Below are 13971 nucleotides of genomic sequence, written 5' to 3' on the forward strand. Positions count from 1 at the left end.
CGTTTATTTGGGAAATGATAATTTGGGAATAATAGTTTGGGATGTGAAACTTTGGGAAACGTTTTTTGGCGAATCGTCAGTAAACCCCTCCGGGTGATAATTAGGGTTCCGTACTTAAGGGTAAAACGGGACCCTATCACTAAGTCTTCGCTGTCCGTCTGTCTGTCACCAGGCTGTATCTCATGAACCGTGATAGTTAGACAATTGAATTCTTTACGGATAATGTATTTATGTTGTTATAACAACAAATACTAAAAACATAATAAAGTGAATATCAAAACGGATAATGGTACGGAACGCACTTGGCCGGTTTTATTACTGTACGATATCGGCACAGAATAAGTAATAATACTACATAATATGGGCATCGGTTGCTGACAGCGTGATAGTAGAGATTACATACCTAGGCCGTTTAAGTGGGAAATGTCTCGGATACCATGTAATTGTCGGCTGAGGCGAAGCCGAGGTGGACTAGCATGTGATTCGAAGCTTTCCCATTTACCGACCGAGGTTTGTATAGGTACTATTTTTCTGTAAATCCGCCAAACGATGCGGGCTGTAGAGAATACCTACTCGATCAGCTGATCGTAAAAACCGGCTCCATATTGGAGTGACAAGGCCTAGGCCGGGAAAGTTGTACGAAATTCCATTACTATCCTCTTCTGTTGCCACGCTCTAAATGGGTACTTCCGAGCCTATTTTTAGGCACGTATGACATTTCTCTGCATACTTGAGAATAAGTTATTTTCCCCTCTAGTGAGGAACTAGTGCTCGGAAACACGTGTTTTGTCCTTTAATATCAGCGGGTAAAAACGCATTTTATCCACTAGTGGATAAAGTAATTTGACCTTGAATAGAGGCAAATTTTCTGCTTTAAAATTGATAAAAGTGGGTTAATCTAGTTACGAAGATGTTTTACCACCTGTGGAACTATTGGAAGCAGTGATAAACGCGTTTTTTGCGTTGTACTTTCCTCGCTATAGTGGAAAAAGTTTTTCCCCTGACTAGCTTGGAAACACGTGTTTTGTCCTTTAATACCAGCGGGTAAAAACGCATTTTATCCATTAGTGGGTAAAGTAATTTTGCATTGAATAAAGTCAAATTAACTGCTTTGAAATTGATAAAAGTAGGTGAATCTTAGTAATAAAGATGATTTACCACCTGTGGAACTACTGGAAGCAGTGATAAACGCATTTTTTTGCGTTGTAGTTTCCTCGCTATAGTGAGGGGAAAAGTTTTGTGTTACACTCGGGTGCAAATGTATTTTACTTCTCGTGTTTTAAAAAACTCACAAGTTCAGGATTCTATTCAACTATAGAATCCTTTCACTTGCTCGTTTTTCAATTCCACACTCGGCGTTAAAATACAACTTTGCCCCCTTGTATAACAAATAACGTGTTACACACGAGTGCAATGTATTTTACTTCTCGTGTAAAATGTATTTTAATTCCACACTCGGCGTTAAAATACAACTTTGCACTCTTGTATAATAAATAACTATTTCACCACCCCAACTGGTAAAGGCTTTCTTTGCTATTCGAAAACAGATAGCAAAATTTCATTTAATCCACAAGAGTGCAAAGTAATTTCATACAAATTTTAACTTTATGCCTTAAGTGGGCTGGTAGATTTTACTTATAAATGATGATTTTGAATCATAAATATTGAATTATTCAATGGATTTGATTTAGTTTCATGTTTTATACTCAGTACTTTGTTCGTGTTGGTGTGGTGAAAAAGTTTGTGTTTCACTCGGTGGCAAAGTTTGTTTAACCTTCGTACCTTGAAATCCTCGCAACGCTCAAGATTCCACTTTTTGAATCTTTAATCTCTTAATATTGGAATCTGTCGCTTGCTAATATTGGCACGTGCGGTTTTTTTCATATGGTTTATTGTTATTTATCGTAAGTTTTAGTATTTAATTGTTAATAATTTTAAGCCTGTTTGGATGCAGACCAATACATCAGCCACTGGCAGTACGTCTACGTCGTTACAAGCGTTTCCTTGCGATCAGTGCGACAAATCGTTCTCTACAACTCGTGGTCTAAATATTCATATAGGAAAATGCCACAAAATTGTAAATCCGCCTATCATCGCCACATGTCCACTCATAATAGGACACCAACCCAGCCCTCTAACACCTGACATCGATGTAAATAACTTAATTCCTCCTCCACCTCAGCTATCTCAAAAATAATTTTCCTGTAATCAAAAGAATACCGCGTGGAGCAAGGATCACCGTAGCTAGTCGACTAACCGACGTTATCAATACCTGCGTAGAAAGCAACAGCACTGATCCTTGGAAACACTTACTAACCTTTTCCTTTTCCACTCTTTATGCGACTTCTGATAATAGATGACTGTCACTCACACAAAAAATAAAAAACAACTGTGCCCACCCCATGTTCATCATACCGTTCTAGCAACAATTTAAAAAAGACTGTTGAGGGAAAAGTAAGCAATGGCGACCTTAAAGGAGCCGCACGCTTGCTTTTTTCAACCGACGTGCTGTCTGTGGACTCACCTGAGACTTTATCGGCTTTGCGCGACAAGCACTCGTCTGGCCCAGCAACTCCATACTTTTTAGATCCGCCTACAGAACCTAATGTGTGTCTTCAAGTACAAGAAAAAGACACAATAAATGCAATTTTCACATTCAAAACGGGTTCGGCAGCAGGTCTTGATGGAATTTCTCCACAATACTTAAAAGACCTAACCTCACACTGCGTCGGCGATGCTGGCAAACGCCTCGTTATCGCTCTTACTAAATTAACCAACTTCATGCTGTCTGGAAAAGTAAACCCCCTCTTTGTACCCATTATTTATGGCCCAAATCTTATTACCCTTACGAAAAAAGATGGGGGTATATTAGGCCCATTGCCGTTGGTTCAACTTTTAGTCGTTTAACATCCAAAATTTCGGTGCGACATATTATATAATACCTACTTACAAAATTACAGAAAGAATTCGAACCTGTACAACTCGGCTTTGGCACTAGGGGTGGGTGTGAAGCGGCAGTACACGCTCTCCGCACCTGCCTTATCAATGACCAGTGTGAGGTAGTGCTTAAACTGGATGTCAAAAATGCATTTAACTCGCTCAATAGGGACGCCCTGCTTGCAGAAGTCAATAACCACACTTCAGAACTCTACAACTATTTATTAAATTGCTACGCAAATCCCTCAAAATTGGTATACAAAACCCATGAACTCTCCTCTGAAGTAGGCTGCCAGCAGGGCGATCCTCTCGGACCAACCGTTTTTAGTCTAGCCATAAATCCTATTATTCAAAATCTAAATTCAAAATTTAACGTATGGTACTTAGATGACGGTACCCTAGGAGGTGATGCTAACACAGTATTAGCTGACCTATTGGAAATAAAAAATAAATTTCAACGAATTGGACTTGAATTAAATTCCGATAAATGCGAGTTACCTATATCTCAACAGTTTTAATCCCGACACCATTCAAAAATTTCAAGCAATTACGCCTAACATTAAATTTGTCAACAAGGACTCATTAAACCTCCTAGGGTCACCCATCTTCGAAGAAGCCATTCCTAACGTCATTACAAACGCGACTTCCTAATTCAAAAACTGCGCTGATCGCTTACTCGAGATAAATTCTCATTCCGCTCTGACTATTTTAAAATTCTGCCTTTTTGTACCAAAATTTACTTATTTGCTTCGCTGCTGCCCTTTTTGGAAGCACCAAAATTTATTATCACCTATTGACGACCTCATTAGATCTTCTTTAGAGTCAATTTTAAACATTCAGCTCAGCGAGCGTTCCTGGAACCAGGCGTCCCTTCCCATCAGATTCGGCGGGTTGGGTACGCGCAAAATTTCTAGTGTTGCTTTGCCGTCGTTTCTATCACCTGTCCACGGCACGTCCGCCCTCGTAGGTAAAATATTAAGGGCCTGCCCTTTAAACTTCGAGACGGCGTGCCTGACGGACGCTAGAAACGCCTGGCTGACGGCTTGTCCGAGTCAAATTTTTCCTAAAAAATTACATATCCAACGTTGCTGGGACGACACTATTTGTACCTTCGACGAACTCCTTTCCAGTCCTGGTACCACTGCCACAATGCGGGCGCGGCTGTTAGCAGCCGCAGAAAAGGAATCCGGCCAGTGGCTGCACGCTTACCCTTCGCCTCCCAGTGGTCTAGAGCCTGATACCCTGCGCCTAGCCGTGAGCCTCAGGCTCGGAGTAAAGGTCTGCACCCCTCATAGGTGCCCCTGCGGCACAACCGTCGACGAGCTTGGACACCATGGCCTTTCTTGTCAACTCAGCCCTATTTAGATTTATTTTAGTTTAGATTAGTTTTTAATTTAATTTTAAGTTGTTTTATTATTTTTTTAGAGTTAGCTTGTTATTTATTTGTTACTTAAGTTTTATTACCTTAATAAATCTCTGTAGTACATGTTAGAAGGTTACTTAGTATGTACAATAGAAGGATATTGATTGCAGAGAACAGTGGCAACAGCGCACAATAGCAAACAACCAATCGTGGAGAAGGTGTTCCCTGATTGGTCCATTTGAATCAGATCAACAATTGACGGAGCGGATTTGTATAAAAAATGCTATGAATAGTTCTTAATTTTGCCGGCAGATGGACAGCAGTTGTTGATCCGATCGGAGCCACATTTGTATGCCGAGTCATACATTAGATCAACAAAAACTGTTGTGATCAACAATTGCCAACGGATCAACAATTAACTGATGCCAAAACCCGTCTGATCAACATTGACCGAGTGGAGATATCTATATATATATATATATATATATATATATATATATTCCTTTGCTTAAGACAACAAGAGTCTTTTACAACTCTAAAGTTATTTTAGTTATTAGTTTTTTTTTTTCTTCATGTATAATTTTTTTAGATGTACTTTGACACTTAGAGACTCTATACATCTCTAACATCTCTTATTAATAATCATAATAGCTTTGTACTTTGTATAATTTCTTGTGTTAATATTTTTTTTTATGAATACTTTTGCTTATTAAATTGTATCTTGTTTTTTTTTTAATGCATGTTAATTATAAGATGTAATGTTTTGAAAAGAAGTGGCCCGCCGAGTTTCTTGCCGGTCCCATAGTGGATACCCTCCTCCAACTGAGGGGGGACTGAAATCTTCTCGAGGCTGAGGCGTAGGGTTAGAGCCGGCGTAGTTTTATTTGACGTTCATAAGCGCATTGTAATATGCCTACTTGGAAAAATAAATATTTCATATTTCATTTCATATTTCATTGGGGGACGCTCGGCTAGATGGCGCTAATATTAATATTTGACATTTTAACACGTATCAAGCTAAGAATATGGGCCAAATTGTCAAAACCGAGGTTTAAAAGTTTTAAGCTTGTGTCGAGAGATGGCAGTCTATGCACTATGATTACATGTTTTACTTTGACAGGAACTCTCTATAATACTTGATTCTCTTTGGTTTTAATAAATGTCCGGGTGGTAGTAACACACTGTATAAGGCCTATGTGATGCCTATGTTCCTAACTATAGCCTTATTATAAAATGAAGAGTACAAAATAATTAACTTTAACGACCAATCAGTTGCATCGCCATGAAAAGCATATAAAACGTGGCCTATGCCATAAAGGGCTACAAAATAAAGCAATTTCTGATACCATGTGAAATATACCTCCGTAAAATAGACACGAGAGAACATACGTGAGTGTGTTTATTAAAACGTCCACTTTGTCGGATACCATTAAGGCGAGATTTTCTTGTATCTTTATTATGAATAAACTGACAAAGCGTCTTTATAGCCATCGACAAAGTGGGACGTTTTTCCGTGCACACTCACATACTTTGTTCAACACGGCCGGGTATAAATCAGGATTTAGAGTAGAGAATAGAGATGGGCCGAATATTCGGTAAATATTCGGTATTCGGCATATGCGGCAAATTAATGTTCGTATTCGGCCGAATAGTTCGGTTACATTGCCAAATATTTACCGAATAAACAAAGTAAATAAATAGCGTAAGTTGTTTCGTAATTCATCGAATAATGACATCCTATTTCAGTATTCTAAGGAACTACCAAAGGAAGTTAAAAATGCGTTAAAATACAATAAATACAGTAAAAATAATATTAAGAAACCAATATCTAAAACAGTAAAAATAAATAAAATAATTACAATTAAGACTTATACTATATATACAAATACTAAATAACTTAAATTACAAAAAATCTAAAATTTCCTTATGCCCTAAATTATAGGAACATTAAGAGCCTTTAGTAAAAAAAAGTTTTTAACTCTAAGCCAGAATTTAAAAACCAAATATTCGCAACCGAATATTCGGCCGATTGTTCAGTTCGGTAACATCTGTGAATATTCGTATTCGGCAAAATCCGGATTCGGCCCATCTCTAATTTAGAGATACAACCTCAAGTGTTATGAGAAAGAACATAATGGGTAGACATGGTTTTAAAACTATCTAAGTAATAAAGACATAAAAATGAGAGTCATACTTTTGAAAATTATGATAAAATAGTTCTTTACACAATATGTAGGTACTAGATTACATGGTCACATAATATTATACTAAAACACGCGCAAGGTCTCAGTGAATCCAGGAAAATCCATACTAGCTAATATTATAAATGGGAAAGTCTGTGTGTCTGTTTCTTTGTCCGTCTTTCACGGCAAAACGGAGCGACGAATTGACGTAATTTTTTAAGTGGAGATAGTTGAATGGACGGAGAGTGACATAGGCTACTTTTTGTCTCTTTCTAACGCGAGCGAAGCCGCGGGCAAAAGCCAGTTTACTATATATAAAACCACTCTTCAGCCATACATTTTTAAACTTGCTACGATTTTCTATTGTATTTTATGACGTCACAACGCCTCGTGATTATTTAAAGCAGAACAAAATGAGTTCCCCTGCGAATGAAGTTTCAATATTACAGTGTATTTGCTCTTGTCTCATTTAAACGGAAATATTACGGATGGGAGCAGAAAATGAATCCCATTGTGATTACAAAAGGTAATGAGTGTCGAATAATTCTGAAAATGTAGTAGGTACAGCGTTCATAATGATGTTTTTCAGTACAGATGGTGTTTTTTTTACGCACTAGTGCGAGAAGTGGTTCATTATATGTCAGGTCGAAACTTCGGAGGTCCATCAGTTACTCATGTACATCACATACATTAAACACATAGTAATCTAAGCAAATACATTAGACACATCCGCTGTCTAAAAACAAAACATTACCTACAACACAAAAATAGGCATAGCAAAGGTATCAGTAAATTTCGTAAAGTATCCGTAACATATAAAACTACAAATAGTCAAAACATACATGAAACGGATCTAAAACAAACTATACCTTCACAAGTATATAGTATATTGCTTAGAGCCAAGTCACTTATTTAATGATACAAATAAATGACTAACAAACTTATCATGTTTTTCTTTTGCTAACGGTTTCGTTAAAACATCGGCCACCATTTCATCAGTTGATAGGTATTTTAAAACGACAGTACCTTCCTCAACGATTTCCCTGATGAAGTGATGCCGTACATCGATGTGCTTCGTTCTGGCGTGGTACATAGAATTAGCACACAATTTCAGTGCAGACTGATTGTCATTAAACAAAGTAATCCTATACTGTACCCCGTAAATTTCGAACAGAAACTTGCGTAGAAAGAGAGCCTCTTTACAAGCATCTGACAGACACATGTACTCACTCTCCGTGCTTGAAAGAGCGACTGTCTTTTGTCTCTTACTCTCCCATGAGATCGTAGAATTTCCGATTTTGAACACAAAACCGGTATAAGATCGGCGATCGACCTCATTTGACGCAAAATCAGCATCAGCATATGCGACGATGTCTAAACCTGACTTCTGAAAAGTTAAACAATGATTAAGCGTACCTTTCAGATAGCGAAGAACGCGTTTCGCCGCTTTCCAGTGGTTCTCGTCGTACGCGTCGTTGAACTGGCTGAGTGAGCTGACAGCATGCGCAATATCAGGTCGCGTACATACTGCTATGTACATTAGACATCCTATCAGGCCTCTGTAGTCGTGCGTACAATCTTTCTTTGTAGATTTCACGAGCTTCAGACCTGTTTCCATAGGTGTTCGCGCAGGTTTGCAATCCGACATATGAAATCGTTCTAGCACCTTCTTAATATAGCTGGACTGGTCTAGAGTAATCTCGTCATTCTGTCTGCAAAGCCTCATTCCAAGAATGTGATGAGCTGGCCCTAAATCTTTGATTTCAAAGGCCTTCTTCTTTGATTCTAGCCGTATCTCGGCAATCAGCTGAAGAAAACAACATTATGTCATCAACATAGAGCGCAATTATAATAATGGATATCCCGCTCGACTTGACATAAACACAAGGTTCGGAAGATAAACGTTTGAACTTCATTTTGTTTGTCAAAACGCCATTTATTTTCTCATACCAAGACTTCGAAGCTTGCTTCAGTCCGTATATGGCCTTATTCAACTTGTAAACTTTATCTTCTTGGCCCTTAATCTTATAGCCTTCTGGCTGCTCCATAAAAACGGTTTCTTTTAAATCTCCATTCAAAAACGCCGTTTTTACATCAAGATGCTCGATGTTCATGTTATGTTCCGTTGCTAAAGCTAGTAACGTACGTATAGTGGAATATCTTACTACAGGAGAAAAAGTTTCCTCGTAATCAATACCGTATTTCTGGGTATAACCTTTTGCAACAAGGCGCGCTTTGTATCTCAGTATTTCCCCATCGAGGCCAAGCTTTCTTTTAAAGATCCACTTGCATTTGACAGGCCGTTGCTTCGCATCGCGGTCAGTCAGAGTCCAACACTTATTATCGATGAAGGATTTATACTCTTCCGCCATCGCGGCTTTCCACTTACTCGCATCCGGGCCACTCAGCGCCTCGCGAACTGTTAGAGGGTCCCCGTTGTCACTGCAAACAGTGTTTGCTATATTAGCAGACTCAAACTCACTCGTTCCATCCGTAGAGTTTTCCAAGTCTTCCAATGTTGAATCTCCTGGGACATATGTCTCATCCGCAGGGTCATCTGGGGTCTCACTGCTGCTCTCAGAATCATCTGTTGTAATGACGCTGTTATCTTGAGCGTTTTCATCAGATATTTCTGCGGGCTCTTGGGGTAAAACGGGTAAAGCGGGTTGTACCTGAGTATTATCAGCGACAGTTACATTGTTCGTCAAACTAATCTGAGTGTAACGTGAACTGTCATACTCATCCGACGAAATGTCATTCCAAAAAGCATGTTCTAGAAAAATCACGTTTCTAGCTTTTATGACAGTCTTCGGGTTCTCCGGATCTATCAGTCTGTAACCTTTTGTGTCGTCACAGTATCCGGCAAAAATATACTTCTTACTTTTGGGATCCAGTTTGTCCCGTTTGTGCTGAAGGGCATAAGCTTGACAGCCAAAAATGCGCAGGTAGCTAAGATTCTCCTTTTTACCTGTCCACTTTTCTTCTGGTGTACTGCCCATCACAGCCTTAGTCGGAGAGCGATTCTTAAGGTAGACGGCGGTGTTGACCGCTTCTGCCCAGAATTCCTTCTTCAAGCCTGCTTCCTGAAGCATGCACCTGGCTTTCTCCGTAACGCTTCTAATCGCGCGCTCCGCGACTCCGTTCTGAGCTGATGACCTTGGAACCGTGGTCTGATGTCGAATTCCATGCGCCTTCAGGAACTTCTGAAATTTAGAATTGACATATTCACCACCATTGTCACTACGAAGAACTTTTATTTTCTTATTGGTTTGGTTTTCCACGAGAGCTTTGAATTCTTTAAACATCTCAAAAACCTCATCCTTCCGCCTAAGAAAATAAACAAATGTTTTTCTTGACAAGTCATCAATGAACAACAGGAAATATCTTTTCCCACCTATGGACGGACACGGTAGTGGTCCCATGACGTCACTGTGAACTAACCCAAGGATTTCCTTAGCCCTGGTCTCAGATTTCTTCGGAAATGGCAACTTAGTCTGTTTACCTAAAATACAGGAAACACACGACTCAAAATTATTGTTGTCATAAGAAATACCAGTGACCATACCTTTTCTCAGTAACTCCATACTGCGGGCGTTCAGATGAGATAGACGTCGATGCCAAACTTGTTGTGTTGACTGGCTTCCAGTAGCAGGGATCTGTGGCGCTTGCTTCACGCTCACGGCAGCAGTCGGCACCGCTACGCTGTCACCTGTACCTAAAGACAAAGGCATAGCCTGCGAAGATGGCTCGCTACACAAAGCCGAAAGAGTTTCGATGGCATCGAGTTGATAAATACCATCTCTTAGGGTAGCTGTAGCTAAAACCTGCCCTTTGTCAAAAACTTTACACACGCCAGAACGAAACACAATTTCGTAACCTTTCCTATCCATAGCACTAACAGATAATAAATTTGCAGACAATTTAGGTACTAAGTACACATTACTTATAGATCTCACACTATTGTCCTTTAACAAAGCTTGAGCAGTTCCTTTCCCAGCTGTCAATAAGGCTTCACCATTCGCGATATATACCTTCTTTGGTTTATCAGTAGTAAAATCTGAAAAAAGCTGCGATCGTTGCAGAAATGCTGTGCCGCACCACTGTCGACGTACCAAACGTCACGGTTGGCTCCTGCGGCCAATGCAGTAAGCATCGTCTGGCTTTTCTTGCCACTCTTCTTGCCGTCAGAGTTTTCTGGACAATCCTTCTTGGTGTGTCCACTCTTTTTGCATCTGAAGCATTTAATTGGGTTGCGTGCTTTCCGAGTTGCAAAAGCCGTAGCATCTTCACTTTTCTCATTGCGTCTTGAATTTTCTAGAAGCAATTTGGCTTTGACATTTTCGCTTCACAGTGACGTGTTCGAATTTTCTAGAGCCATTATCAACGGGTCGTAATCGCTTGTCAAGCCACTGAGTAAAATCACGGCCACGAAGTCATCTTCCAATGCCTTCCCGATGTCGCTCAGCTGTTGCGATATATCCATGACCTTGTTGACGTAAACCTCCATGCTACCACATTCGCTCAGTTTGATGGCGAACAATGTGCGTAGCAGTCCGAGCCGTCGTGACAAGCCTCGGTCCTCGTATGCCTTTTGCAGGTTGCTCCACGCTTCGCGAGCCGTCTTGGCATTTCTAATTTGTGGAAACACACAAGGCTGTACGTTTAAGGCGATTTTCGCGAGCGCCTTCTCCTGCTTCTTCGCGTCTTCATTTTTATTTTCAGGCGTGCTTATACATTCCCAAAGATCATCGTGGATAAGCACCATCCGCATCATAAACTTCCAAGATGAATAATTCTGTATTCCAGACAGTTTTTCGATGAAACCATTCTGACTGGCAGATGCCATCTTTTGTTTTTGTTGCGAAAATTTTTGAAAATAATTTGATGAAATTTCTCGCGAACACTTCGGAAAATTAATACTATCGTAGCAAATTTACTGCATGATCTGCTACCAAGTTGGAAATATCCGTGGACACAGTAAATAAAATACTAGATAGTTTTCCAATATATATTTGTGCCGACCGCACAGGCAAACGAACTGAACCAAACTGACATGTTTACATAATGTGACATTGTCTAGAAGACGATTCTATTCAACCAGTAGAGTTTATAATGGTGCACATACGAACTTCATAGTTAATAAACTTACGTAGGTTCTAACACCATCTGTACTGAAAAACGTCGTTCGATACACTTGCGAAAAGGAAATTCGTAACTCGTGTCGATTTAAAACACTCCCTTCGGTCGTGTTTTAATTTATCGCCATTCGTTTCGAACTTCCTTTTTTTCGCACTTGTATCGAAATGTACTATTAGTTGATTAGATTTTTTTATGATATAGGTAGACACCGTGAGGAAACCGGACTAATTCCAATACGGCCGAGTTACCCTTCGGGTTGGAAGGTCAGATGGCAGTCGCTTTCGTAAAACTTGTGCCTACGCCAAATCTTGGGATTAGTTGTCAAAGCGGACCCCATGAACCGTGGCAAATGCCGGGATAACGCAATTAGGATAGTATTTTTTGACTCAGTTAAACACCGTTGCATACAATACCTTTTTCTACGACCATGCACATAGTTTTTAGTAGTTTTCTTGAATAACTTTCTTGAAATTCACACTGTTTCCTGTATTTTGACGCAAAGGTTTGCACTGTCAGCTCAGCTGCCCAAAGCCAGCTGCGCGCGGTATCGTTATAACAATGCGTTGCCATGGTTACAGAGCCAAACAATGCGTTTTCAGTTTTTTTGATACCGCGCGCATGCGGGGGCGCTAGGTCGGGTAACCTCCACGAGGGTCTGAGTCCTCCCGCTGTCTGTTGATCCACGCGGATCCGCAGACAGGGGAATGGTTCATGGCTGGTGCGTCCTGGGGGTAACGGTAAGCGATCTTCTGCGGGAGTTCGCTTACCGGTGCTGCCAATAACCCGACACCCGGGAGAAACCCGGGGAAGTAAAGGGCTTTTAGTGTGTCTCAATGACCTTAGGCTATACCGGGCAGGGCTACCCATACCGGGCAGGCAAAGAGTGAGAGAAACCACCAATGCGCGCATGCGTGGAACGGAGGCTGGCTATGGGGAATAGAATTTTATGTAGGGTTTTAAAGATCTATGCACGACCCTGTAAATGACGAATAACAGTTCGGGAGTAGAAAAATATATTATTCCTTTGATTTCCGTTTACCAGAATGGTTGCGTTTAGTTTCATAATAATTTGCCAATAAAATAGGCACACAAACAATTAAATTGTCCAAAGGTGTCAAAAGTTTCGTTTAAATATATGTTTGTCCACATAACAAATTAAGAGAATACGCCTACACATATCGATATTGCCTCCATCGATCGAAACTCGATATAAACGGCGTGGTGTCTTAATTAATTGTACTCATTAGTAGAATGTCTTTCCCACACGCATTGCCATCTTAAATTGTAGCTTTTGACGAGAAAAGGTTGGAACGTCGTTAGTCTCTTTAAATATTTGTAGTCAAATTAAATTGTAAGTACTTAATTACATATGTCGGAGAATGACTAAAATGTGGTTTAAGATACGTTTTATGACGCTATATTTGACAAATAGAGCAAACAAGGGTTTTACAGCTTTGTACAACCTGGCTGGTATTCGACTGAGTTCTGCCAAAACGTCACAGAGGACGCTACTGTCTAAAAGAATAGAATCGAAAAACAGATGATGAACAGATGATTGGAGGCTGCCAATCGAGCTGCAGGGAAAATGGTTGAGGAGTGCTGGCGTTGTTGGAGATTCTTCGGTCTAATCCGGCAGTTTTCTCGAAATAATAGGCGGGATGTAATCTATAACGTGATTTAATTTGTAATCGATTTTGTGAAGTAAATTCTGTGGATATGGTATTTCATTGAAAAGCTTTCATAAGACAACTATAACGGGTCCTGACAACGGTTCTGGTATGATTTTTTTTTTATACTACGTCGGTGGCAAACAATCATACGGCCCGCCTGATGTAAAGCGGTCACCGTAACCTATGGACGCCTGCAACTCAAACAGTGTCACATGATACGCCCACGATCCGATACATACATAAAACAACTTAATAACATTAATTTTTACTTATAGTGATGTGTTACTGCCGGTGAATAAGGTTGCCAGAGGTCAACGAGGGTGCTGAGAAGCTTAAAATAACCTTAAGTTTTTTTATCCGTCTTTAAGATTGTTAACATTTTAATTAATTCAATCGTTTTTATTTGAATACCTGTCAAAATCAAACCATATTCTCTCCTTTTTTAGGGTTCCGTACCAAAAAGGTACCTACAACAGGAACCCTTATGGTGCGACTCTGTCCGTCTGTCACATTCCTAAATATCTCGAGAACTACTAATGCTATCAACTTGAAATTTGGAATAGTTGTGAACATTGTGAACCTCTACAAATAGAACGTTTATTTTTTTTTAATTTATTAATTTTAATTGTAGAAAATGGCCAAAATGAAAGGGGGGCAAACTGTAAATTTCAAGTTACTA

General features: G+C 39.8%; 1 protein-coding gene across 1 annotated transcript; it reads right to left on the reverse strand.

The window, feature by feature from the left end:
- Nucleotides 1-9241: 9241 nt before the first annotated feature.
- LOC125232921 lies at nt 9242-10500 on the reverse strand. Its single transcript, XM_048138757.1, has 2 exons — nt 10049-10500; nt 9242-9686 (listed from the first exon to the last, which is right to left on the reverse strand). Exons 1-2 carry the CDS (start codon nt 10371-10373, stop codon nt 9601-9603), a joined length of 411 nt encoding a protein of 136 aa, XP_047994714.1. The 5' UTR covers nt 10374-10500; the 3' UTR covers nt 9242-9600.
- Between the last annotated feature and the right edge of the window lie 3471 nt (nt 10501-13971).

The sequence above is a fragment of the Leguminivora glycinivorella genome, chromosome 13 (genome assembly GCF_023078275.1).
Source record: "Leguminivora glycinivorella isolate SPB_JAAS2020 chromosome 13, LegGlyc_1.1, whole genome shotgun sequence".
Classification (NCBI taxonomy): domain Eukaryota; kingdom Metazoa; phylum Arthropoda; class Insecta; order Lepidoptera; family Tortricidae; genus Leguminivora; species Leguminivora glycinivorella.